Here is a 24,364-nt window from a genome sequence, read left to right on the forward strand (position 1 = left end):
AGTATTTCCTTTGATATGTAATGTAATTAAAGAGGGTAAGAAATTATCATAAACTAACGTGGAGCGCTTCATTTGTCAGTGAAGTCTGTCTCACCGTGAGTAATATATGAATGTGAGCTGAACTGTAATCGCATCTCTATAAACATACAGGTAATACTCGCTTAAGAACCTGCTTAATGTTATATAAGCAGGTTCCATAGATAATTGGCGGCGTGTTATAAGGGTAATGTTTTTTATTGCTAAGAGAGTCATGATCTAAATGTGCACAGCGGAGGGACAGATTAAAGCAGCCAGGAGGCACTTAATTGACGGAAGGAGGCGGAGGTGCTGTTCTCGCAGGTTTTTGTTTTTGTTTTCTTTCTTTTTTTTCCTATCGTTAAACATCACAGTTTGTCTGGGAGGCACAGCCGGTCAAGTTCAAGAGTTTTTATAAAATGGACAACAAGATACAGCGCGTAGAATGGCCTTAATTCTAACGTCAATATAAATGTGTCCCCCCAGAACACGTCACGCGTCATTATTTGGGTTGGCTGCTATTGTTGCGGCGTTAGTCGGGACAGATCTTTAGCGCTGGTTTCCTCCTCGCCTCCGTGAAGTCCCCAGTGAAACCACGCACACGCCGTTGGAGCTGATTTGCCAGTGAAGTCCACAAGGGGGCCGGACCGCGTACTCACCGCGCCTCACGACGCTTTCCTCAACCTTGGGAACCGAGAACGGGAATATACTCCAAACCGGCGCGCCTCGCTTTAACGGGGACGGAGCGGATGCCTTCTGTCTTTACTGAGCCAGACCGGATGGAATATATTGTCTTTGCCCCTTTTTCTGCTTGAGTTGGCGTTTCAAGCTGAAATGATGGTGTGTCAAATATCCGGGGATGCTTAATACTTCGCTGGTGTGACAGGTCTCGCTTATGTGATCCGCTTCACTGAAATATCATCTATATTTTGAAAGTGCACAGAGAAACATGGACTAATTTGCTTTTGTATTCATGATGGGATTATTAAGCTTTTGTTTTTTGCTCGGCATATTTTGCATCTTTTCAGGTAGGACCACGGGAATCTTTATGTGGGTGTCTGTGCGGTTATAATCATGCATCACGATTTCCTCACAAACTAATTATTTATATACGTTCAAATGATGTAATGACATTTCCCCAGTAGCATTACTGAGTCTCTAGTGTGATTAAAAAACGAATATAATCATATAAAAGTATATAACGTGCATAAATGTGTGTGTAAATGGATTTCTGGTAATATTAGAATATGATACCGTTAGATGTATCATTGCGTTCTATTATCTGATTTTGGTCGAAAAACTCATTAGAATTTCTCCAAGACAATTAATTCATCTGCAGTCAATCAAAATGATTGCAGATAATATTGTCCGGATGTGTGTGTGTCTGTGTTTGTGCTGTAAAGTTGCAGGTTTTGGGGTTGACCCCACTTTGCGCATCAACGTTTTCGATGAAATTAAGCTCGGGGAGTCGTTTCCTGGAGTTTCTCAAGTCCATGGATTCCACAACGAGAGCAGAGCCTTTCTGTTCCAAGGTAAGACTGGTCCAAGTGGCGTTTAAAAACCAGTAGCCTCAATAACAATTTACTTTAATCTAAAACGCTTTTTCTAAAATGGGTGCTAAATTGCTTGGCTGCCAGTCTAAAAAATGTGTGGGATTTAAAGCAGTGTAAATGGAACACTCAAACAACCACTGAGAATTTTTTTTTTTTTGTTAGCGCAACACTACAATAATTGACCGTGTTTGCTCTAAAACTAAACATTTGTACTGAAACAAATGCTCTGGAACAACGATTCACTGGCTGTGATTGGATTATTTAAATCTGCACCTAGAATTAATTACCTAACAGACGTGGAGTGACACGCAGTGAAAACAGCATTAATTCAGGCCGCTCAGTAGCTTTTGCCTTGCGGATATGGCTGCTAAAGGTGTATGTGCGTGCGCGTGTGTAGAGGGGGGGGGGGCTTTTTGACGGTGTCTGAAGTGCGTCTCGCGGCTGGAAGAGGTGTTTTTGGGCCTGTCAGCGGGGTCCCTCCCTCGGGGTCAGTGCCCCCTCCCTCTTTTTGAAGATGGCAGCGCAACTGAACAACTTCGTGCGGTTTGAGATTGTGTAGCACGCAGTGCTGTAACATGGCATGACATATTGAGTATGGGTGGCACGAGTGTATTCCATTGTACAGTATAATGGTGTGGGAATTGGCGTTGTGACGCGGTGGTTGTGGTTTCGATACACAATAGAGGCACTGCTGTTGGACCCCTGAGCAAGATACTCAACCTGAATTACTACTGTAAAATACAGTGGCGACATGGCTCAGGCAGTAAGAGCAGTCGTCTGGCAGTCGGAGGGTTGCCGGTCCTTCCCCCGCCCAGGCTGTGTCGAAGTGTCCCTGAGCAAGACACCTAACCCCCAAATGCTCCTGACGAGCTGGTCGGCGCCTTGCATGGCAGCCAATCGCCGTCGGTGTGTGAGTGTGTATATGAATGGGTGAATGAGAACCATCAATTGTACAGCGCTTTGGATAAAGGCGCTATATAAATGCCAACCATTTACCATTTACTGTAAAATACTGTAAACAAAAAAATTAATCTGTGTGCTTCGCTCTGGATAAAGAGGTCTGCTAATTGTAATTTGGAGTATTAGTTGTTTTCTGTTGCATTTGTAATCAAACAGCTCTTGTTTTTAGATCTTGTTAAATCTTGTTAAAAACCTCAAGATCACCTGAAAAGTCGCATGACTGGTGACATGAAATAATCCGTGTTTAGTGCCCATAGGGTTCTGTTTAGTCTTCCTACACGGAAGAGCAACCGTCAACTTCGGTGTGCTTCCCCGGGCCAAAGGATTACAGGAATATATTTTTCTCTTGAAAAGACGACGGTGTTATAATCGCATTGGCTACCTCAGCTCGCGTTTCATCTCTGGGACTGGAAGGTGCTCTTTTATCTCCCCGCTGTCGCCACGGCGGATTACCTTTCAGCGGAATGTAAGCGCATTCAATTATCAGGGAGATTCCGCGACGGTATTTATGACTGCGTCGTCTGACATCGCTCACTCGCGGGGAGCCTCGCGGTGCTGTGTTTCCCCCGCCTGTTTCTCCTGCTCCGGGCTGCCAGCCGCTGGCCGTTCTGTCGGAGTAACGCCAGCGAGCAGCTGCCGGGGTTTGATGTAAGATGGGCGGCTGTAATAACGGGGGCAGCATGGCCGGTCCGGGAGTTGATAAATTAAATGCTGAGTGATTCTCCGGACCGTTCCCACGGGAGAGAGAGAGAGAGCTCTCTGCGTTTGGCGGAATTCATCGACAGAGATCCGCTAGGACCACATAGAATGGTATTAACGAGGAGGCCACAGGGACGAGCGCGATAAGGCTACAGCGGTCCTGAATACATCAGTCTCAGCTAATTGGGGCAGGTGGAGCAGCCATAGCTTTTAAAAATATAACAAAACAAAAAGAAAAGTCAGTTCACACACAGCAGGATCCCCTGTTCGTTGCTGGAGGGGGGTGTTAGTGAAATCCGTCAGGATTATGCATGCATGTATGCGTTTTTTTATTTTATTTCATGGGAATCTTTTTTTTTATTAAGAACTCACGCACGTTAGTAAGGATGCTCTCGGGGTCTCGTCTTTGTGTGGACGGCCTCGTGCATCCTTTGCGACTGATCCGAGCTCACCTGTCACAGGTGAGGCCATACCGCAGGGATGGGCAAGGCGGGCTGTATCTGTTTCTGGATTTCAGACCGACGTCTGCTCTTAATTATTAAATTAGCCCAGTCATTTACATGGTCTGTCATTTCTAGCCCCATTCTGTGATATAAACAGCAGCTGATAAATGTTCTTGTCTCCTGGCATTTTATTGTGGTCTAGTTTTACGAGTGAATCTGTCATGGTGCATATGGCTAATTGGCTGATTGGGCCTGGGTAACTAATGAACAGGGTAACTTGTGGCAGTAGAATCCTGCATACACACCGGCCCTCCAGGAGTAGAGTTGATCCTGTATCCACACCGGCCCTCCAGGACTAGTTACCGACCCCACCAGGACTAGTTACCCACCCCTACCCTACCTGGCCAGCCTTAGGGAGGGGACACAGTTAGTCACGCATTCCTGTTCGGGCCTTCTCTGTTCAGACTCTTTGATAACAAAGGCAGCCAAAAAATCAATGATCGTGAAATCTGGCCATCAAATCCCAATCTAGCCCTGGTTTTCTGGCTACTGGCCAGGCTGTCTTCGCCCGTGACTCCCAGGTAAAGGGAGGGTGAACACACCTGACTCCCAGGTAAAGGGAGGGTGAACACACCTGACTCCCAGGTAAAGGGAGGGTGAACACACCTGACTCCCAGGTAAAGGGAGGGTGAACACACCTGACTCCCAGGTAAAGGGAGGGTGAACACACCTGACTCCCAGGTAAAGAGAGGGTGAACACACCTGACTCCCAGGTAAAGGGAGGGTGAACACACCTGACTCCCAGGTAAAGGGAGGGTGAACACACCTGACTCCCAGGTAAAGGGAGGGTGAACACACCTGACTCCCAGGTAAAGGGAGGGTGGTCACACCTGACTCCCAGGTAAAGAGAGGGTGAACACACCTGACTCCCAGGTAAAGGGAGGGTGAACACACCTGACTCCCAGGTAAAGGGAGGGTGAACACACCTGACTCCCAGGTAAAGGGAGGGTGAACACACCTGACTCCCAGGTAAAGGGAGGGTGAACACTCCTGACTCCCAGGTAAAGGGAGGGTGAACACACCTGACTCCCAGGTAAAGAGAGGGTGAACACACCTGACTCCCAGGTAAAGACAGGGCGGAAGACCAGTCGTTCTCAGCCCTGGAGGACCGTGATTTGATGATCGCTGTTCTGCGTCGTCACAGTAACGCTGTTGCTTGGCCTCATGCTGCATTAGCCTCTGTGGTGTACAGGACGTGTACAGATGGGCTGCCCAAATGTCTCCTGTGGAACGGCTCTACGCTGTGGGGGAGAGGACGTGTGTAAATGTCTCCTGTGGAACGGCTCTACGCTGTGGGGGAGAGGACGTGTGTAAATGTCTCGTGTGGAACGGCTCTACGCTGTGAGGGAGAGGACGTGTGTAAATGTCTCCTGTGGAACGGCTCTACGCTGTGGGGGAGAGGACGTGTGTAAATGTCTCGTGTGGAACGGCTCTACGCTGTGAGGGAGAGGACGTGTGTAAATGTCTCCTGTGGAACGGCTCTACGCTGTGGGGGAGAGGACGTGTGTAAATGTCTCGTGTGGAACGGCTCTACGCTGTGGGGGAGAGGACGTGTGTAAATGTCTCCTGTGGAACGGCTCTACGCTGTGGGGGAGAGGACGTGTGTAAATGTCTCCTGTGGAACGGCTCTACGCTGTGAGGGAGAGGACGTGTGTAAATGTCTCCAGTGGAACGGCTCTACGCTGTGGGGGAGAGGACGTGTGTAAATGTCTCCTGTGGAACGGCTCTACGCTGTGGGGGAGAGGACGTGTGTAAATGTCTCCTGTGGAACGGCTCTACGCTGTGGGGGAGAGGACGTGTGTAAATGTCTCGTGTGGAACGGCTCTACGCTGTGAGGGAGAGGACGTGTGTAAATGTCTCGTGTGGAACGGCTCTACGCTGTGGGGGAGAGGACGTGTGTAAATGTCTCCTGTGGAACGGCTCTACGCTGTGGGGGAGAGGACGTGTGTAAATGTCTCCTGTGGAACGGCTCTACGCTGTGGGGGAGAGGACGTGTGTAAATGTCTCCTGTGGAACGGCTCTACGCTGTGGGGGAGAGGACGTGTGTAAATGTCTCCTGTGGAACGGCTCTACGCTGTGGGGGAGAGGACGTGTGTAAATGTCTCCTGTGGAACGGCTCTACGCTGTGAGGGAGAGGACGTGTGTAAATGTCTCCTGTGGAACGGCTCTACGCTGTGGGGGAGAGGACGTGTGTAAATGTCTCCTGTGGAACGGCTCTACGCTGTGGGGGAGAGGACGTGTGTAAATGTCTCCTGTGGAACGGCTCTGCGCTGTGGGGGAGAGGACGTGTGTAAATGTCTCCTGTGGAACGGCTCTACGCTGTGAGGGAGAGGACGTGTGTAAATGTCTCCTGTGGAACGGCTCTACGCTGTGGGGGAGAGGACGTGTGTAAATGTCTCCTGTGGAACGGCTCTGCGCTGTGGGGGAGAGGACGTGTGTAAATGTCTCCTGTGGAACGGCTCTACGCTGTGGGGGAGAGGACGTGTGTAAATGTCTCCTGTGGAACGGCTCTACGCTGTGAGGGAGAGGACGTGTGTAAATGTCTCCTGTGGAACGGCTCTACGCTGTGGGGGAGAGGACGTGTGTAAATGTCTCCTGTGGAACGGCTCTGCGCTGCGGGGGAGAGGACGTGTGTAAATGTCTCCTGTGGAACGGCTCTACGCTGTGGGGGAGAGGATCGCTGGAGTCAAGATGGCCTCCACTGCCGTAGTACGGGCGTCACTTTTCAAATTAAAAGCTGAATGAAGGGGAAGCATGAAAGGTGGCATTTAGTCAGCTCGTTGCCAGTGTTTACCATCTCGACATTAAGTGGAAATTCAACTGAAATGTAGGCTACATTTCCAACAACAAACGTGTGAGCTGTTCATTTTGAACAGGAATTTAATCAACGTACAGCAGGGCTCCTCAGCCCTGGCCACAGAGAGCCGCAGGGTCGGCTGCCGCTCTCTCTCTCTCTGCACTTAATTGGTCAATTAAAGTGGCTGATTAGGCAGTTACCTGAGCTCACCTGGGCTCTGGGGTTCTGAGTGGCTGGTGATTACCGGGTGAGAATAAGAACCAGCAGACCCTGCGGCTCTCCAGGACCTGAGGAGCATAGTATCTTCACCTGATTGGCTAATATGGGAGTTAATACAAGGCAATATTTCTTGCTTGCAAAGCTTCATGCTATTACTGTTAAAACAGGTGAGTATTTGAATGTGGTGTTTTATCACGAGCCTGACATATGTGAGCACTCTGACCTCATGCATGTGATGGGCGGCCTGTAGCGTAGTGGTTAAGGTAAATGACTGGGACACACAATGTGGTTCTAATCCCGGTGTAGCCACAATAAGATCCGCACAGCCGTTGGGCCCGTGAGCAAGGCCCTTAACCCTGCACCGCTCCAGGGGAGGATTGTCTCCTGCTTAGTCCAATCAATTGTACGTCGCTCTGGATAAGGGCGTCTGCCAAAATGCCAATAATGTAATCCCTGACCTCTGACCTCTGAACTACACTTTCCCTTTAACAGAGGGCTCATTTCCTCTGCGTGTCAGCGTGCTGCAGACCTTATCTAGGGCGATGTACGCAGATTACAGCTCCACATACAGTCCGTTCCCACAGCTGGCTCTGTTTACTGGAGCTGTTGGCCTATGTAGGGTGAGCAGATTCACGGGATCACTGTGCGTACACTGCAGTGAGAACCTACAGCACAGTAACTGCAATTAGTCAGACAGCCCATTGATATACATAACTACGGCACAAATCACGATTTCATGAGAAGAGACAAACGCCTGTTCGTACTGGTTAAAGGGTATGAGAAGCAGGCCGGATTGCAGTCACGTTTTACGCACACTGATGAAGCTGTAGGCTGAAACCACTGTGTTTAATTCCCATGTGAAAATAAAATATGATGCAAAAAGCTCTCTGAGGCAGACATCGTAGAAGTGGACGCGTCAGTTTCCCCTGTTGCTCTAACCGCGTTCCGCTCTGAGCTCCTTACTCCACACTGGTCCCTGTGAAGTCCGGGGAAGGAGTCCTTATCACTCTGAAGATAAAATATGTTTGTAATCCCCATGTGGAAATAGAAGATATAAATATGTGGAGCTTTTCTGGTGTGCAAAGCCTTTTTCTTTTTCTATTAAACGCAATTTCTCAAAAGAGAGGCTGAAGTATGGGGTTATCCCAGAATAAACAGGCCATTGTCTGGTTACCCTACACTTATGTAGGAGTTACACATCAGGTCAGGCTCTAGCATAAGCCCCCTGGGGTTTCCAATCCGCTCCTGCACATTGATGAATACGCAGCTGAGAAACGGGGTTATCCTGCTCACCCTGCGCTTGTGTGACTCGCTCAAGGCAGTCGTGGCTTTGTCTCACCCCGGGAACAAAACCCGCAACCCCAGAGCTCTGGACCCAGCTCCCTACCCATAATGCTACGCTGCCCTTTACTGTGCTAGCTGAGCCCAGTAATAGTCTGCAGAAGGCACATCTGTTTAAAATGATAATCTGCTTTGACTAAAACAGCAAAAAACGAATCCCAATATTATGGCTGCTGAGAGTACTGAACTTAATTCCATGCTGTGCATTTCTCAATAACGCTTAAAAATAAGTGGGTATTTACTTTCGAGTAGTCGTGTAGTCCTGTCTCTGTTTGCATTATCTTTCCAGGCCAGAGTTATTATTTTCTTACTGCAGCCAGGCGGTGAAATAATTACTTTCAGATGTCATTTTGGCTTTCGCACCAATTTTTTGTGCAGCACAATTGAAGCTGGGGCAGGATTCTCACCTCATTAGGAGCAGACGCAGTTTAGCGTCGGAAGTGTTGCCGTTTCTCAGGGTCGGTTTAGTCTCCTGCAGGTTCTCCAGTCTGCATAGTCTAATCAACTGTAAGTCACTTTGGATAAAAGCGCCGGCTGAAAAACTGCACCGCTAATGTAATGTAAGCCGGTCTGCGGTGGAGCACGGGACGTCCCCAAACGCCTGGCTGCACCCCCTGGGCTCCCCTCAGTCACACGGGATGGGAGCGGGGCAGGCTGCAGACATCCGGCTCCAGACGGGGAACACTCTCTAATTTTACTCACAAATCAATGAGTAAATCAATGCATCTTTCTTTTCCCGTTCTCAGCCGTGAAAAACAATCGAAACCATAAAATACAACAGCACACAGCAGTGCTCATAAAATATACCTTTTTTTATTTTTTATTCTTTTTTTAATATTTAATAAAAATGGTGGGCGATATTGGAAGTGAGTGTCTGTGTGTGTGTGTGTGTGTGTGTGAGAGAGAGAGAGAGAGAGAGAGAGAGAGAGAGAGAGAGAGAGAAGCAAGGTGACAACCATTTTATCAGTTTCTGTCTTTTAAGGTTACTTCTCACCTCGTCCATGTTCATAATTGCTGGGCCATTGTAGAGAGGACCTCCATCTGCTATCTAAATTAGAAATATTCCAGCTAGAGGCATAATCCTTTTTGTTGTTGATGACCAGGTAACATGGTACACACAGGTTTTGTCTTTTCCTGCCCCAGATTATTGACTGAAACCCATTTCTGCCTGGTATCTCACGTGGCTGTTCTCTGTAAAGATCAGGCCTCACGCAGATGAGACAAGGCGGCGCTGAGCAGGGCGCTAATCCACGTCAGCCGCTGTGAGACCAAACTGTGTGTCCTCAGGAGGAGATTAAACAGGCCGTCTGCTGTCCTTGCCTCCATTTCCCTCCAATGACAATGGTCTGTCTGATCTCTGCTCCAGTGTGTTGCATTTTAAATGTACTTATTAAAATCCTTCTTTCTTCTTCCGGTTCCAAGATTGATCTGAATGCGTGTTTGTGAATTCATTATCCACTGTGAGGGTAGAACAAGGCAGTGATACACAGCAGTTATTGCAGTACATAAGTTGTGTACATCAGATGGTGTTGATGGTGAAGAAAATTACCATTAAGAATATTATGTGGTCGGCTGGTCTGGTATCTGTTAAGGCTCTGTTCCAGTGTGTGGATGGGCCCCATGGTCTGGTATCTGTTAAGGCTCTGCTCCAGTGTGTGGATGTGCCCCATGGTCTGGTATCTGTTAAGGCTCTGTTCCAGTGTGTGGATGGGCCCCATGGTCTGGTATCTGTTAAGGCTCTGCTCCAGTGTGTGGATGGGCCCCATGGTCTGGTATCTGTTAAGGCCCTGTTCCAGTGTGTGGATGGGCCCCATGGGCTGGGATCTGTTTAGGCTCTGTGACAGTGTGTGGATGGGCCCCATGGTCTGGTATCTGTTAATGCTTTGTTCCTAGTGGCTAAGGTGCCTGTAGCCTAGTGGCTAAGGTGCTTGACTGGGACCCAGAAGGTTTGTGGTTCAAACCCTGGTGCAATCACAATAAGATCTGCACAGCTGTTGGGCCCTTGAGCAAGGCCCTTAACCCCACTTTGCTCTAGGGAGGATTGGCCCCTGTGTAGTCTAATCAACTGTAAGTTGCTTTGGATAAAAGTGTCAGCTAAATAACTGTAATGTAATGTAAAGTGGCGTTCACATTCATAGCTCTGTAGCACCACAGACAAAACCTGTGAATGTGTGGGGAGGACTGCAGAGCTTTGAGCGGTTAATCACGCCACAGAGACAGGCCTAATTACCATAATTACTCCCACTGCTTAAAAACATTCATTTCTGCACCACTTGACCTCCTGCGGAAAAAAAACAACACACAGTATCTGTCAATACAGCGGTGGAGTCTGCTGCAGTCTGGGATGGATCAGACAAACGTGGTGTCTGTCTGGGATGGATCAGACAAACGTGGTGTCAGTCTGGGATGGATCAGACAAACGCAGCGTCAGTCTGGGATGGATCAGACAAACGCAGCGTCAGTCTGGGATGGATCAGACAAACGCAGCGTCAGTCTGGGATGGATCAGACAAACGCAGCGTCAGTCTGGGATGGATCAGACAAACGCAGCGTCAGTCTGGGATGGATCAGACAAACACGTGGTGTCAGTCTGGGATGGATCAGACAAACACGTGGTGTCAGTCTGGGATGGATCAGACCGTCGCGGCGTCAGTCTGGGATGGATCAGACAAACGCAGCATCAGTCTGGGATGGATCAGACAAACACGTGGTGTCAGTCTGGGATGGATCAGACAAACACGTGGTGTCAGTCTGGGATGGATCAGACAAACACGTGGTGTCAGTCTGGGATGGATCAGACAAACGAGGCGTCAGTCTGGGATGGATCAGACAAACGCAGCGTCAGTCTGGGATGGATCAGACAAACGCAGCGTCAGTCTGGGATGGATCAGACAAACGCAGTGTCAGTCTGGGATGGATCAGACAAACGCAGCATCAGTCTGGGATGGATCAGACAAACGAGGCGTCAGTCTGGGATGGATCAGACTAACGCAGCGTCAGTCTGGGATGGATCAGACAAACGCAGCGTCAGTCTGGGATGGATCAGACCGTCATGGCGTCAGTCTGGGATGGATCAGACAAACGTGGTGTCTGTCTGGGATGGATCAGACCGTCATGGCGTCAGTCTGGGATGGATCAGACAAACGCAGCGTCAGTCTGGGATGGATCAGACAAACACGTGGTGTCAGTCTGGGATGGATCAGACAAACACGTGGTGTCAGTCTGGGATGGATCAGACCGTCGCGGCGTCAGTCTGGGATGGATCAGACAAACGCAGCATCAGTCTGGGATGGATCAGACAAACACGTGGTGTCAGTCTGGGATGGATCAGACAAACACGTGGTGTCAGTCTGGGATGGATCAGACAAACGAGGCGTCAGTCTGGGATGGATCAGACAAACGCAGCGTCAGTCTGGGATGGATCAGACAAACGCAGCGTCAGTCTGGGATGGATCAGACAAACGCAGTGTCAGTCTGGGATGGATCAGACAAACGCAGCGTCAGTCTGGGATGGATCAGACAAACGCAGCGTCAGTCTGGGATGGATCAGACTAACGCAGCGTCAGTCTGGGATGGATCAGACAAACGCAGCGTCAGTCTGGGATGGATCAGACCGTCATGGCGTCAGTCTGGGATGGATCAGACAAACGCAGCGTCAGTCTGGGATGGATCAGACAAACACGTGGTGTCAGTCTGGGATGGATCAGACAAACGCGGCGTCAGTCTGGGATGGATCAGACAAACGCAGCGTCAGTCTGGGATGGATCAGACAAACACGTGGTGTCAGTCTGGGATGGATCAGACAAACGCAGCGTCAGTCTGGGATGGATCAGACCGACATGGCGTCAGTCTGGGATGGATCAGACAAACGCGGCGTCAGTCTGGGATGGATCAGACAAACGCAGCGTCAGTCTGGGATGGATCGCGGCGTTCTCGTGTTGGGCTTTCAGCCGTTGCTGCGTTAATGCATGCCGTGTTCAGTGATCAAAGCCGATCCCACAGAGAGCCGTAACCGCCGCAGTGAAAGACATGAGCACGGCAGTACAGACGCAGAACAGACAGGTTTCAACATGACGAGTCAGCGCTTTGAAAAATAAAGAAATTTGAGAGCAAAGGCAGAAATTTTTAACATAAAAATACTTGCGAGAGCAGAGAGAGAGATTGCGGAAACAAGTTTTTTTGACCAATTATTTTTCTCTGTGAAGTCAGAGTGAAGCACGGATATATACACTGAAATATTATTTCTACTCTCTCTACTTGCAGATAAAGCGGAGAAGGTAAAAATACCCCTTCAGTTTGAGAGGTGAAGCCAGGCCACGGTTTACCCGAGAGACAGAGAGACAGAGAGACAGAGAGACAGGGAGACAGAGAGACAGAGAGACAGGGAGACAGAGAGACAGAGAGACAGGGAGACAGAGAGACAGAGAGACAGGGAGACAGAGAGACAGAGAGACAGAGAGACAGGGAGACAGAGAGACAGAGAGACAGGGAACAGCGATGTGCAGTAGAGTGGGCTTCACTCTCAGCTATCCATGGATCACAAGCTTATTATGTGTGACTGTATGAAATGGCACCTAGACTCTGAGTTGAGTAGAAGTTTGTAGGAGGGCCTTTGGTCATTGTGGGTATTTCTGTGGGAGATATACTCATGCTATGTGTCTGGGGGGGGGGGGGGGGGGGTATGCCACCATGTGGGATGGCATGCTGTGCCTGCCATTGAAATATTATCATTCTTTAAAGCCTGTGTCAGGACTGTACCGCAATACAGACAGGGCTGAGGGTGGGTGTGGGTGGAGTCTGGGGCCGGGCCTTCAAACTTCCCCAATCACTGGAGCCTGTTTCTGTTTCTTTGAAGGCTCCTACATAAGAGCTATATAACTCCTTCATAAGCATTCATGAGCTCTTATGTCAAGAACCACAAATAGGCATATGGTGTGTTATGTCAACATTGATGCAGCAAGTGACATTACCCTGCCATACCAAGTGAACTGACACAAGATCCTTATGTCGGTCATTGACATAAGCGCTTACAAATGTAAGGCTGTGTTGATCCTGTGCTAATCTCTGTCTGCAGTGGAACCGGTCTTCCTGTTTCCACCTGCTACAGCTGGGATGTTTATACCTCAGAAACAGGGATGTTTTAAAAAAGGCAGCTGCCTGAATTTGAAACTGTGTCACTGCATCACTGGCTGCACTGAAGAACGAATACTTTGATGTGACGGCTTCTGAGAATCTCCATAATTTATTTATTTATTGTTCCATTAAAGTGCCGCGGATGTCTTAATTGAAGCAAGGAAACGCAGCACAGAGATCTGAATCCTCTCACTCTGCTTCCTCTCTCAGTTTCCCAGTCCCAGCCCTCCCAGAAAACACACGGTCTTCAGAGTACAGCGTGAAACGCTCACCAGGACCGAGAACCTAGAATGCATCTCCACTAAAAGCATGTTATTATGTATACATGTTCATGAACAACAGTGCCATTCAACCCCTAGAGCACAGAGGAGCCCTAATGCCATTTGCTATAGTGGGTTACTCCTATGCTCACCTTGTCCCTTCTGTCTCAATGTACTGCAGCTTTTTTAGAGATTACAGATTTTTACAGATTCTTTCTCTCCTTCTCTCTCTCCCTCCCTCTCTCCCTCTCCCCCTCTCTCCCTCCCTCCCCCTCTCCCTCTCCCTCCCCCTCTCTCTCCCTCCCTCTCCCTCTCCCTCTCCCTCTCCCTCTCCCCATCTCTCTCTCCCTCCCTCTCTCTCTCCCTCATTCTCCCCCCCCCTCTCTCTCTCCCTCCCTCCCCCTCTCCCTCCCTCATAGACACGGAGAGGAACATCAGGGCTCCCTTCGATGCAGCCCAGCGTATTGTGCGGAAGTTGCGGAACAGGAGTGAGTTCACCATCCTGGTGACCCTGAAGCAGGAGAGCCTGAACTCCGGGGTCATCTTCTCCATCCACAGCGCCAAGCACAGGTATGTAACACAGCACCAAGCACAGGTATGTAACACAGCACCAAGCACAGGTATGTAACACAGCACCAAGCACAGGTATGTAACACAGCACCAAGCACAGGTATGTAACACAGTACCAAGCACAGGTATGTAACACAGCACCAAGCACAGGTATGTAACACAGTACCAAGCACAGGTATGTAACACAGCACCAAGCACAGGTATGTAACACAGCACCAAGCACAGGTATGTAACACAGCACCAAGCACAGGTATGTAACACAGGGTGGGCTGGGGTCCCCAGCCCTGGTCCTGGAGAGCCGCAGGGTGTGCTGGGGTCCCCAGCCCTGATCCTGGAGAGCCGCAGGGTGTGCTGGGGTCCCCAGCCCTGGTCCTGGAGAGCCGCAGGGTGTGCTGGGGTCCCCAGCCCTAGAGCCGCAGGGTGTGCTGGGGTCCCCAGCCCTGGTCCTGGAGAGCCGCAGGGTGTGCTGGGGTCCCCAGCCCTGGTCCTGGAGAGCCGCAGGGTGTGCTGGGGTCCCCAGCCCTAGAGCCGCAGGGTGTGCTGGGGTCCCCAGCCCTGGTCCTGGAGAGCCGCAGGGTGTGCTGGGGTCCCCAGCCCTGGTGTTGGCTGGCGGGCAGCGGTCAGTATCCATGGCATCCCACAGTGTGAATGCACTGACCTGAGGGAGTCTGAGCCATAAATCATCTTCAGAAGGACTAGCGGTGCATATAGAGCAGCAGAGCTGAGTTAATGGAGTCACTTTCAGGGCCCTGCCACGCAGCCACGGTGACCGTTCCAGACGCACAGACAAGGAGGGCTTTTCCGCAGAGAATAATGCTGATGTAAACGCTTTCGCACCTTTCCCAGTGATGTACAACTGCAGGCGCGACGAAACACAACTCATCACCGGTTTTACAAGCACACAGAGGGCCGGCTGCAGGGCTTCTCATCAAGAGCCCAGTCCACTGTTTAGCATTCCTGCGAGAAGCCGTTTGTTTAATTTACTCCCACAGCTCCGCCACGCGTTGCATCCTGCGGAGGGTTCGATGGAGGCACGGGGATCTTCAAACGCTTCTCGTAGATTGATGTGAATTTTAATACCTTATTTTTCGGTGCCAAGACCTTCCTGGCTAGCTTTGGGTCGTAATTAAATCCTGCTGACTCCGTGGAGCACGGTTAAAATTCTAAAAAAGATATACAGTGCGTGCGCAAAAGGTAGAGCGGTGCCAAAGCCAAGGGCCGAGGAGCAAAAATCTGCAGAAAAGAAAAACTCAAACATGACGACTCGACTCAGATCTCAGTATCGACGTGATTCTGACATCAGCGTCATATCTACCACACTCATGGGCTTTCATCTGGAGGATGACGCAACATCAGTCTGTTTCAAGCGAAGCTTCTGGGGGCTAGCTGTCATGCTGACCTGGAAGTTACTCACCCCCCCACCACCCGTTTTTGTTTGGGAGATGGGGTGTTTTCTCCTGGCTCTGCGTTCTGCTCGGCTTAGTAAAGTGCCTTTTAAAATCATGAATTGCAATCTGGAATCAGCAGTGTCACTCAGAATAGTGAGTTGATCTAAAGATTACTGCTCATATTTACTTCTTATATAATTTAGCCTCAGACAAGGGTAGATATGGAATTAATACAACACCTCACTTATGTGCCGCTTCAGCATCGCTGAGTTATGCCTGGTCCATTCTCACTCCCAGTGGCTGCTCGGTAATTGATTACTAAGCTTGTCCTCGCGCTTACTTCCCGACTGGAGTGTAATTATGAGGCACAAACCATCTGGGCGGAAGCGCGACTGATTTGCGCGTGATTGAGGTTCCTCTGAAGACCCTCTGAATAATTGACTGAGTTGATCAACAAGTGTTCGAGACTCGAGTGGGTTTTGACGCCCCCGACTTAAAATCTCACAATGCGTTTTCCTTTCCTTTCACATGTAAATAAATCAGGAACGTAGCGGCAGGTCTGCAGTGTTTTGTTCTCATTAATGAGATCGTCCAAAACAGTTCATTTGCTGATAAAATGTAAAGAATGAAAAGGAGATACAGAGTGGAACTAATCCTTTTTCATCGGATGAGAAAAACAGCGGACGTGTGAAAAAAACCGTTTCACTACCCCGGCATCCCCGATTTCCGTCCGAGGGCTAAATACCGAGCTGATTGATGTGTGTACAGGCGAGCTGCTTAAGTTTAAAGACCTTCTGTTTGTGGGTTAATTGCTTTTTCTTTAGCTGGTTAGCTGACTCACGCTGTTTACGCCGTTCCTGGCGGGTCGTAATTGAGATTTGTGAAATGACTTTAGATGGCATCACTTTGCCGTGAATCTGCAGCCCTGGTAAACAGACATCAGTAGATGTGAGTTAATAGACGAATGTACAGTCTTTAATCTGTAATTGAGTGTCTCAGTACAATTCCTCCAGTCTCAGAGCCAGACTGACTTTGTTCTTCTTGTTTATGTTCCAGTACATAGTGTGAGAGGCTCTTGATGGATCCCATGCTATGCCAGCTGGACTATCTTGAAAATTAAGCAAGTCATAAAGCTGGTCCAGCTGGGTATGATCTGGTCAACCAGCTAGCGCTGGTAGCTCGTCTGAGCTGGTAGCTGGTCAACCAGCTCCCAACTGTTTCAAAACAAAGCTGAGTTGCTCAAACCATGTGAAGTTGGGAGCTGGTCTGAACTGGTCAACGAGCTAAACCATGTCGGGCTGGTCTGAACTGGTAAACCAGTTACCAGCTGTTTCAAAACCTAGCAGGGTCTGCCTCTTTGTGTTGTTATACTCTGCTTAAGTGTGCATTACAGAATGTTTACTTTCGGAGAGAAATGTTCTACTTTATGGCAATTACCTTTGAACACCAGAATCTGCCCACAACAAAAGCATTAAGCATTAAAATTTAATAAAGTATAAGCTACACTCTAAAATGCTAGTTCAGTCTGGTTAAGGACAGTATTATATTGATTGCTAATTTCAATAAAAATAGAATGCTTCTAAAGAATTGCAATTAGCCGCTCAGAAACCAAAACATTAGCAAGTGCCGAAGGGCCTAAGAAAACAAATGTGTTCAGAAGGTGGTTGTAAATACGTGTTTCATGTATCATATTAGATTAGATATGTAATATCTAGCTGCGTGTGCTCACATGCTCCCTCTCCCTCCATCTCTACCTCTCATTCCCTCTCCCTCTCCCTCTCCCTCTATCCCTCTCCCTCTCCCTCTCCCCCTCCCCCCTCTCTCTCTCCCCCTCCCCCCTCTATCCCTCTCCCTCTCCCTCTCTCTCTCCCCCTCTCTCCCCCCCCCTCAGGTATCTGGAGCTGGAGAGCAGTGGTCAGCGGAATGAGATCAGACTGCATTACCGCGCGCGGGACCAGCAGCCCCACAGCGAGGTGTTCCCCTACACGCTGGCGGACAGCCGCTGGCACAAAGTGTCCATCGCCGTCAGCGCCTCCCACGTCCTGCTGCACGTGGACTGCAACCGGTACTGCAACACTGCCCCTAGGGGCCGGAGGAATGACTTACACCTGTCTGAATACTTTACTGCAAATTCCTGAAGTAAAGCACTGCCAGTGAGCACTTTATTAGGGATTTATTAGGCTTTTGACTTATTAAGTCTTCTGCTGCTGAAGCCTCTCCACTTTACGATGCGCTGTTCAGAGATGCTGTTCTGCACACCACTGGGTAGTTATTTGTGTTACTGACACCTTCCTGTCGGCTGTGACGTGTCTGGCCCTTCTCCTCTGACTTCTCTCATTAACAAAGAGTTTCTGCCCAAAGAACTGCTGCTCATTTAATGTTTTTACTTTTTCACACCATTCTTCTCTGTGAACTGTTGTGTGTGAAATTCCCTGCTGATCAGCAGTTTCTGAGATGCTCAAACCACCCTGTCTGGGACAAACTATCATTCCACGGTCAAAGTCACTTAGATCGCATTTTTTCCCCATTCTGATGGTTAATGTGAACATTAACTGAAGCTCCTGACCCGTATCTGCATAATTATTTATGCATTGCCCTGCTGCCACACGATTGGCTGATTAGATAATTGCATGAATAAGCAGGTGTACAGGTGTTCCTAATAAAGTGCTCAGTGGACTTCCCCTTCATTTTGACTTCCTACCTTTCCAGTTAATATACTAACTGTAACCTGTCCAATACATTTGATTTATAATGGATTTATAATGGAACACATTTCTGTTTTATCCATCTACCATAACACCCTGCTGGCCAGCGGAGGATGGGCCCCCCTCTATAGCCGGGTTCCTCCTCTGTAGCCGGGTTCCTCCTCTGTAGCCGGTTCCTCCTCTGTAGCCGGGTTCCTCCTCTATAGCCGGGTTCCTCCTCTATAGCCGGGTTCCTCCTCTGTAGCCGGTTCCTCCTCTGTAGCCGGGTTCCTCCTCTATAGCCGAGTTCCTCCTCTGTAGCCGGGTTCCTCCTCTATAGCCGGTTCCTCCTCTATAGCCCGGTTCCTCCTCAGATTTTCTCACCACTAGGGAGTTTTTTTTTTTTTTACCTGAACTACTTGCTATTTTGGGGCTTCCGGTATGATGTCTTTGTGACAGTGTTCTGTAAAATACAAATAAAACTGGATTGGATTGAATTGAATTGAATTATTATTATCTTTCAGAATTTATGAAAGAGTGGTAGAGACGCCGCTGATGGATATTCCCAAAGACACGTCCTTCTGGCTTGGACAAAGAAACAACGCGCATGGCTACTTTAAGGTAGGAGCTGGTTATGTAACAGTGCAGTGTTCTGTCAGGCTTTTACAGCTTTAAATTCTGTGTGCTGGCCCCCGCTCAGAGTTTCCGTCCTCACCAAATGGCGGACTTGTTTCTTTATTGTAATGTTCCTCTCGACGATGATCACTGCCCACTCACCGGCTGCCGGTCTGGAGCGCTGAGCTCTCTGCGGGTTTCACGGACACCAGCCTGGTGTCGGTGGTGTAAATCACCATCCGCTCCACACACTGATGTCTGCGGAGATTTAGGGGAGAAGGAGAGGCCCGTGGCTTCGTGAGGAATTTGGTTTATTTAGAGTAGGGACTCCTCTACGTCCGCACAGACAGATTCAGGGCTTAGTGCTCAGAGGGACGGGCTGTAGCCGTGTATCATGCACAATGCTGCACGACAGAAGTCATTTCTTATAATCTGTTAAGAAGTGAAAGGTAATGCGACGGGTTGGGCTATCAGATGATGAGTTTTGTGTTTGACTGTCTACAGCCCTGGTGAAGCTGTGATGTGTTGGTGGGAGATTTAAGCCTTCAGGAACAGCCCAATGAATATCACTCCAGACTGCGTGTTGGGGTGGGAGATTTAAGCCTTCAGGAACAGCCCAATGAATATCACTCCAGACTGCGTGTTGGGGTGGGAGATTTAAGCCTTCAGGAACAGCCCAATGAATATCACTCCAGACTGCGTGTTGGGGTGGGAGATTTAAGCCTTCAGGAACAGCCCAATGAATATCACTCCAGACTGCGTGTTGGGGTGGGAGATTTAAGCCTTCAGGAACAGCCCAATGAATATCTCTCCAGACTGCGTGTTGGGGTGGGAGATTTAAGCCTTCAGGAACAGCCCAATGAATATCACTCCAGACTGCGTGTTGGGGTGGGAGATTTAAGCCTTCAGGAACAGCCCAATGAATATCACTCCAGACTGCGTGTTGGGGTGGGAGATTTAAGCCTTCAGGAACAGCCCAATGAATATCACTCCAGACTGCGTGTTGGGGTGGGAGATTTAAGCCTTCAGGAACAGCCCAATGAATATCACTGCAGACTGCGTGTTGGGGTGGGAGATTTAAGCCTTCAGGAACAGCCCAATGAATATCACTCCAGACTACTGGCCTTTCGTCTTCATTATACCTTTGTATTTATCTTATTTTGTTGTTCTTTTCTTACCTTAATGTTTCCTGAACAGATTTATGTTTATATGACTGTTTTTAATAGACTCCATGGTCGGGATTTAAATTGCTCTTGGAAACAGACACTGTTCTAAAGGCTACCTTTTATTTGGACATCATTGTGTTGAGCATCGCTCTGTCAGTGTGAGCTTTTAGCGCTTGTGGATTTGAGGCGGAGATCGCTCTGTTTGGACTGCTGGAACCAAACAATGCTTTCTTTTCACCAAAGAAAATGGGTGGAAATAGCAAATGCAAAACTAAATATACAGAATCATCTGACACAGGAAAGGAGAAATGTGTGAGTCAGACAAAAGTGGGAGTGATCAGGAGAATGACCCCTCGTACTGACAATTTTATTTGTATAACGCTTTTCACAGTAGACTGTCACAAAGACACTTTACAGAAGGGAAGAAACATGGGAAATATCAGCCCCGAGTGCCCAAATAGCACACGAGGTAAACGACTCCCTATTGAGAGAGAAGCCCTCAAACAGTGGCGAGAAAAAACTCCCTGATGGGGAGAAATCTGCTGGCTGAGATGGTAGCAGTTCAGGTATTAAACCCACAGGTCAAGTAAAAAGTCCACATGGATGGATGTAGAGTGTGCAGTTCAGAGGACAGGACAGGAGAGGAGAGGGGGATGAATCTGTAGCTCCAGGATGTAGAGTGTGCAGTTCAGAGGAGAGGGGCGGGGGATGAGTCTGTAGCTCCAGGATGTAGAGTGTGCAGTTCAGAGGGGAGGGGGGTGAGTCTGTGTTGGATGTAGAGTGTGCAGTTCAGAGGGGAGGGGTGAGTCTGTGTAGGATGTAGAGTGTGCAGTTCAGAGGGGAGGGGTCTGTAGCTCCAGCATGTGTGGTAGTGTGGGCATGTGCACGGCCGTGTTTCTGAGAGCAGAGTCATGATGTCGTTACCTGCGTTTTCACTCTGGCCCGCTGAGGGATGTAGCTGTGCTCAAAGCTCAAAATGGTGGCCTTTTATTGAAAGCATTGAAAAGATGTGGCGCAGATTTCAGTGCCGTCTGTCAAAACTCACACTCTGCATCCTTCATCTCTGCTGCAATTACCCATTCAAGACAAAATATGTAACCTCTTAGAAATGAAATCATAATCAGCTGCTACAGAAATTTGGCTTTGCTGAAGATGTAGCATAGTTTATTCAAAAGCTATTTCGACTGTACCGTTGCCTTGCCTATTCATTCTGAAACGGTGTAGAATGAAATGCTCTTTTCATGGTCGTTCCTCTCGCCCTGCCAGCTCATGCGTACTGCGTCTTGCTCAGCGTCTGTGGGGCCTCATTATGTGTACTGATACAAAGTCAGGGCAAAACACGGCGCTATCTTCTGCTCAGACTCAGGTTTACCCACTCCTGTCACACAAACTGACCTTCCAAGAATAGCAAGGTTAGCGAACTTTCAGAGCATTCTGAAATTCAGTGCAAAAGGGACTGGTTTTATGTTTTATCAGTTATATATTCAGTCATTTTTAAATCAAAACATCACAAGATTTAATTTTTTTAAGTAGCTTTTTGTTTTCATTTCAATTGAGCATTTAATTAATTAAAAACATTAAACACTGTAACAGAGGCTCTTATGCTGAGGGATTAGTGATAATGTAAAAGGTTTAAAAAGGACCAATTCTGTCAATTTCCTCTTCCTGTATCCGTTCCACAGCTGTGTTTACATCAGCCAATCGTGTGAGAGATGCGCTCAGAGAGGGAGGGGCCAGGAACATCAGCCAAGAGGGAGGGAGAGAGAGAGAGAGGGAGAGAGAGAGGGAGAGAGAGAGAGAGGGAGGGAGGGAGAGGGATAGAGAGGGAGAGGGAGAGGGAGAGGGAGAGGGAGAGGGAGAGGGAGAGGGAGAGGGAGAGAGAGGGAGGGAGAGGGAGAGGGAGAGGGAGAGGGATAGAGAGGATAGAGAGAGAGAGAGAGAGAGGGAGAGAGAGGGATGGAGAGGGATAGAGAGGGAGAGAGAGAGAGAGGGAGAGGGAGAGAGGGAGAGAGAGGGAGAGGGAGAGGGATAGAGAGGGATAGAGAGGGAGAGGGAGAGGGATAGAGAGGGATAGAGAGAGAGAGAGGGAGAGAGAGGGGGGGAGAGGGATAGAGAGGGATAGAGAGGGAGAGAGAGGGAGAGAGGGAGAGGGAGAGAGAGGGAGAGAGCGAGAGGGAGAGGGATAGAGAGGGAGAGAGGGGGGATAGAGAAGGAAAGAGGAGAGGGATAGAGAGGGAGAGGGAGAGGGAGAGAGAGAGAGAGAGAGAGGGAGAGAGAGGGAGAGAGAGGGAGAGGGAGAGAGAGGGAGAGAGCGAGAGGGAGAGGGATAGAGAGGGAGAGAGAGGGAGAGAGCGAGAGGGAGAGGGAGAGGGATAGAGAGGGAGAGAGGGGGGATAGAGAAGGAAAGAGGAGAGGGATAGAGAGGGATAGAGAGGGAGAGAGAGAGGGGGGAGAGGGGGAAAGGGGAGAAGGGAGAGAGGAGAGGGAGAGAGAGAGAGAGAGAGAGAGAGAGAGAGAGAGGGAGAGAGGGAGGGAGGGATAGAGAGAGAGAAGGGATATAATTTTCTTTCATAGTTGCTCATTCTGCATCAGCACATTCAGTCGTTTGGCGTGTGGCATGCTGATGTTTAAAGAAAGAGCTTGTATACAACAGTCTTTGGAATGGCAATCAGTGTTGTGTATTAACCTTGTGTCTGCTTTGTTTTTTGACAGTTTTTAACACAGATTGAGTCAGTCAGCTGGTGAAATAATGCTCATTGGTGAATGGGGATTAGAAGCGGTTGCAGAGGAGGGGTTGGGCAGGACGTGCAGTCTCAGAACCCTGCCATTTTCTTCATCAAAACATTAAATAAGCATTTAAAATTTTTATTGAACTGTGTTGCTGCCTGTGGGCGAAGGCAGTTCCCCTTATGTTCCATATCATCTTGCACGTTATGTGACGCATGACATGACAAACTAAATGCCCTTTAGGTTAAAAATAACAATAATAGTAATTTGGCATCTCCTATGAAATCTAATTGTACTGGTATCCATGACGTTGGTATGCATGTATGATGTCCTGAAATGAATAAACCTCGTGAAACAAATTTCATATCATCACCATATATGATATCACCATCCCCTCTAAAGGCTTTGAATTTCTGTATCTTTGTCGACCTCTAGGGGTGCCTTGTATACAGCTACTTCAAACATAGCCTCTTGGATCCAACTCACACGGGATGGAGATTTATATATTTTGCAAATATAAATCTAAAAATAAATATGCGCACACAAACCTTTTGCTTTATTTTGTGATATAAGCAATGAAATCACTTCCAGAAATGCCCTGGGGGACTCTAATGCTGGCGAACAAAACCACACCTTTTAGTCATTATGTAACACGCCGTGTGAATGATCAAAGTGCACGAAGTGCGATTTAATATAAACAAAAATGAACGCTCAGTTCTCTGGCAAATGTACAGGATTTTGGGCCGACCAGGTTGACTACTTGAAGCGGAGAAACTTTCTACTTGAAAGTTCGGGAGATATATCATCTGGGATAGACTAACGGCAGTGTGCGTACCGTTTAGCCTTGCACTGAGCGCTTTACTAGTGTTATTATAAGTTATTAACACTTCACTTAACAGGACGCTTCAATCTCAGCGCGGTAGAGGTAATCCAAACAGGCTACCTCTACACTATTTATTAATTTATTTATACATTTTAAAGTGATAGTATACAATTGCGTTCAGAGCATAGCCTGCGTTTCCAGCCTCAGCTTGCCTCCGACGCAGTAGAGGGCACTGAAGTTAGACAGGGGGGCGTCTCATTCAAAACGTTGGGACAGCCCCATTATTTTGTCCAGTTTTGCGCCTCAGCCTGTCTGTGCAACTAATAAAGGCAGCGAGCCAGCCGGTACATTTACTCCACAATTCACAGAAAGGAGTTGTTCACGACACCTGTCGAAACAAAACTTTCAAGGTTTTTTTTTTTCTGTCCGAAAAATATGGAAAATGGTACAAGAAAGTCTGAAAGAAAAACTAAAAATATAAAATATTTTGGGTCAGTAGCAGGCGAGAGTGATGAAGAAAGTAGCTTTGACTTCGAGAGCGACGATTCAGACTTCGAGCCGGCGTCTGAGGCCAGTCAGGCACCAGACGAGTGAGTAGCGTTCATGTTTTTATTGTTCTCTGGTGTTGCATTGGCAGTGCTTTATTTACGCAATGTTTATTTTTAATTGAGTATTATTATTATTGCCATGATGAAGGGGCACATTTGTTGTGATAAATAGAGCCATTTATTTAAAGTATAATGCAACGCGGCTGCTTCAAAGCCTCTTAAATGCGGCTGCAACATTTGCGCTTTGCCAATTACTGTGATGAATGAGACTTTACGCAAAATAAATAAACGAGAAAAAAAAAACGGCCAACTCTGAAAGCCTCTGACTCAAAATAGTTATTGAACGTGATGAACTTTAAACTAT

At 48.4% G+C, this 24,364-nt stretch overlaps 1 protein-coding gene across 3 annotated transcripts in view; it reads left to right on the forward strand.

Moving 5' to 3' along the window:
* The first annotated feature begins 476 nt into the window (after positions 1 to 476).
* Positions 477 to 24,364, forward strand: part of LOC133135686 (protein kinase C-binding protein NELL2-like) — a 92,743-nt gene continuing 68,855 nt past the window's right edge. The window contains exons 1-5 of one of the 3 annotated variants that reach the window (XM_061252882.1): positions 477 to 1,043; positions 1,419 to 1,547; positions 13,899 to 14,049; positions 17,329 to 17,502; positions 18,646 to 18,742. In XM_061252882.1, coding sequence (XP_061108866.1) covers positions 989 to 1,043; positions 1,419 to 1,547; positions 13,899 to 14,049; positions 17,329 to 17,502; positions 18,646 to 18,742 — 606 coding nt within the window. In that variant the 5' untranslated portion in view covers positions 477 to 988. Of the gene's footprint in view, positions 1,044 to 1,418; positions 1,548 to 13,898; positions 14,050 to 15,920; positions 16,196 to 16,232; positions 16,386 to 17,328; positions 17,503 to 18,645; positions 18,743 to 24,364 lie in introns of those variants that run through there. The other 2 variants (XM_061252883.1, XM_061252884.1) reach the window with 2 other exon arrangements.

Source organism: Conger conger, chromosome 8 (genome assembly GCF_963514075.1).
Source record: "Conger conger chromosome 8, fConCon1.1, whole genome shotgun sequence".
NCBI classification, from domain to species: domain Eukaryota; kingdom Metazoa; phylum Chordata; class Actinopteri; order Anguilliformes; family Congridae; genus Conger; species Conger conger.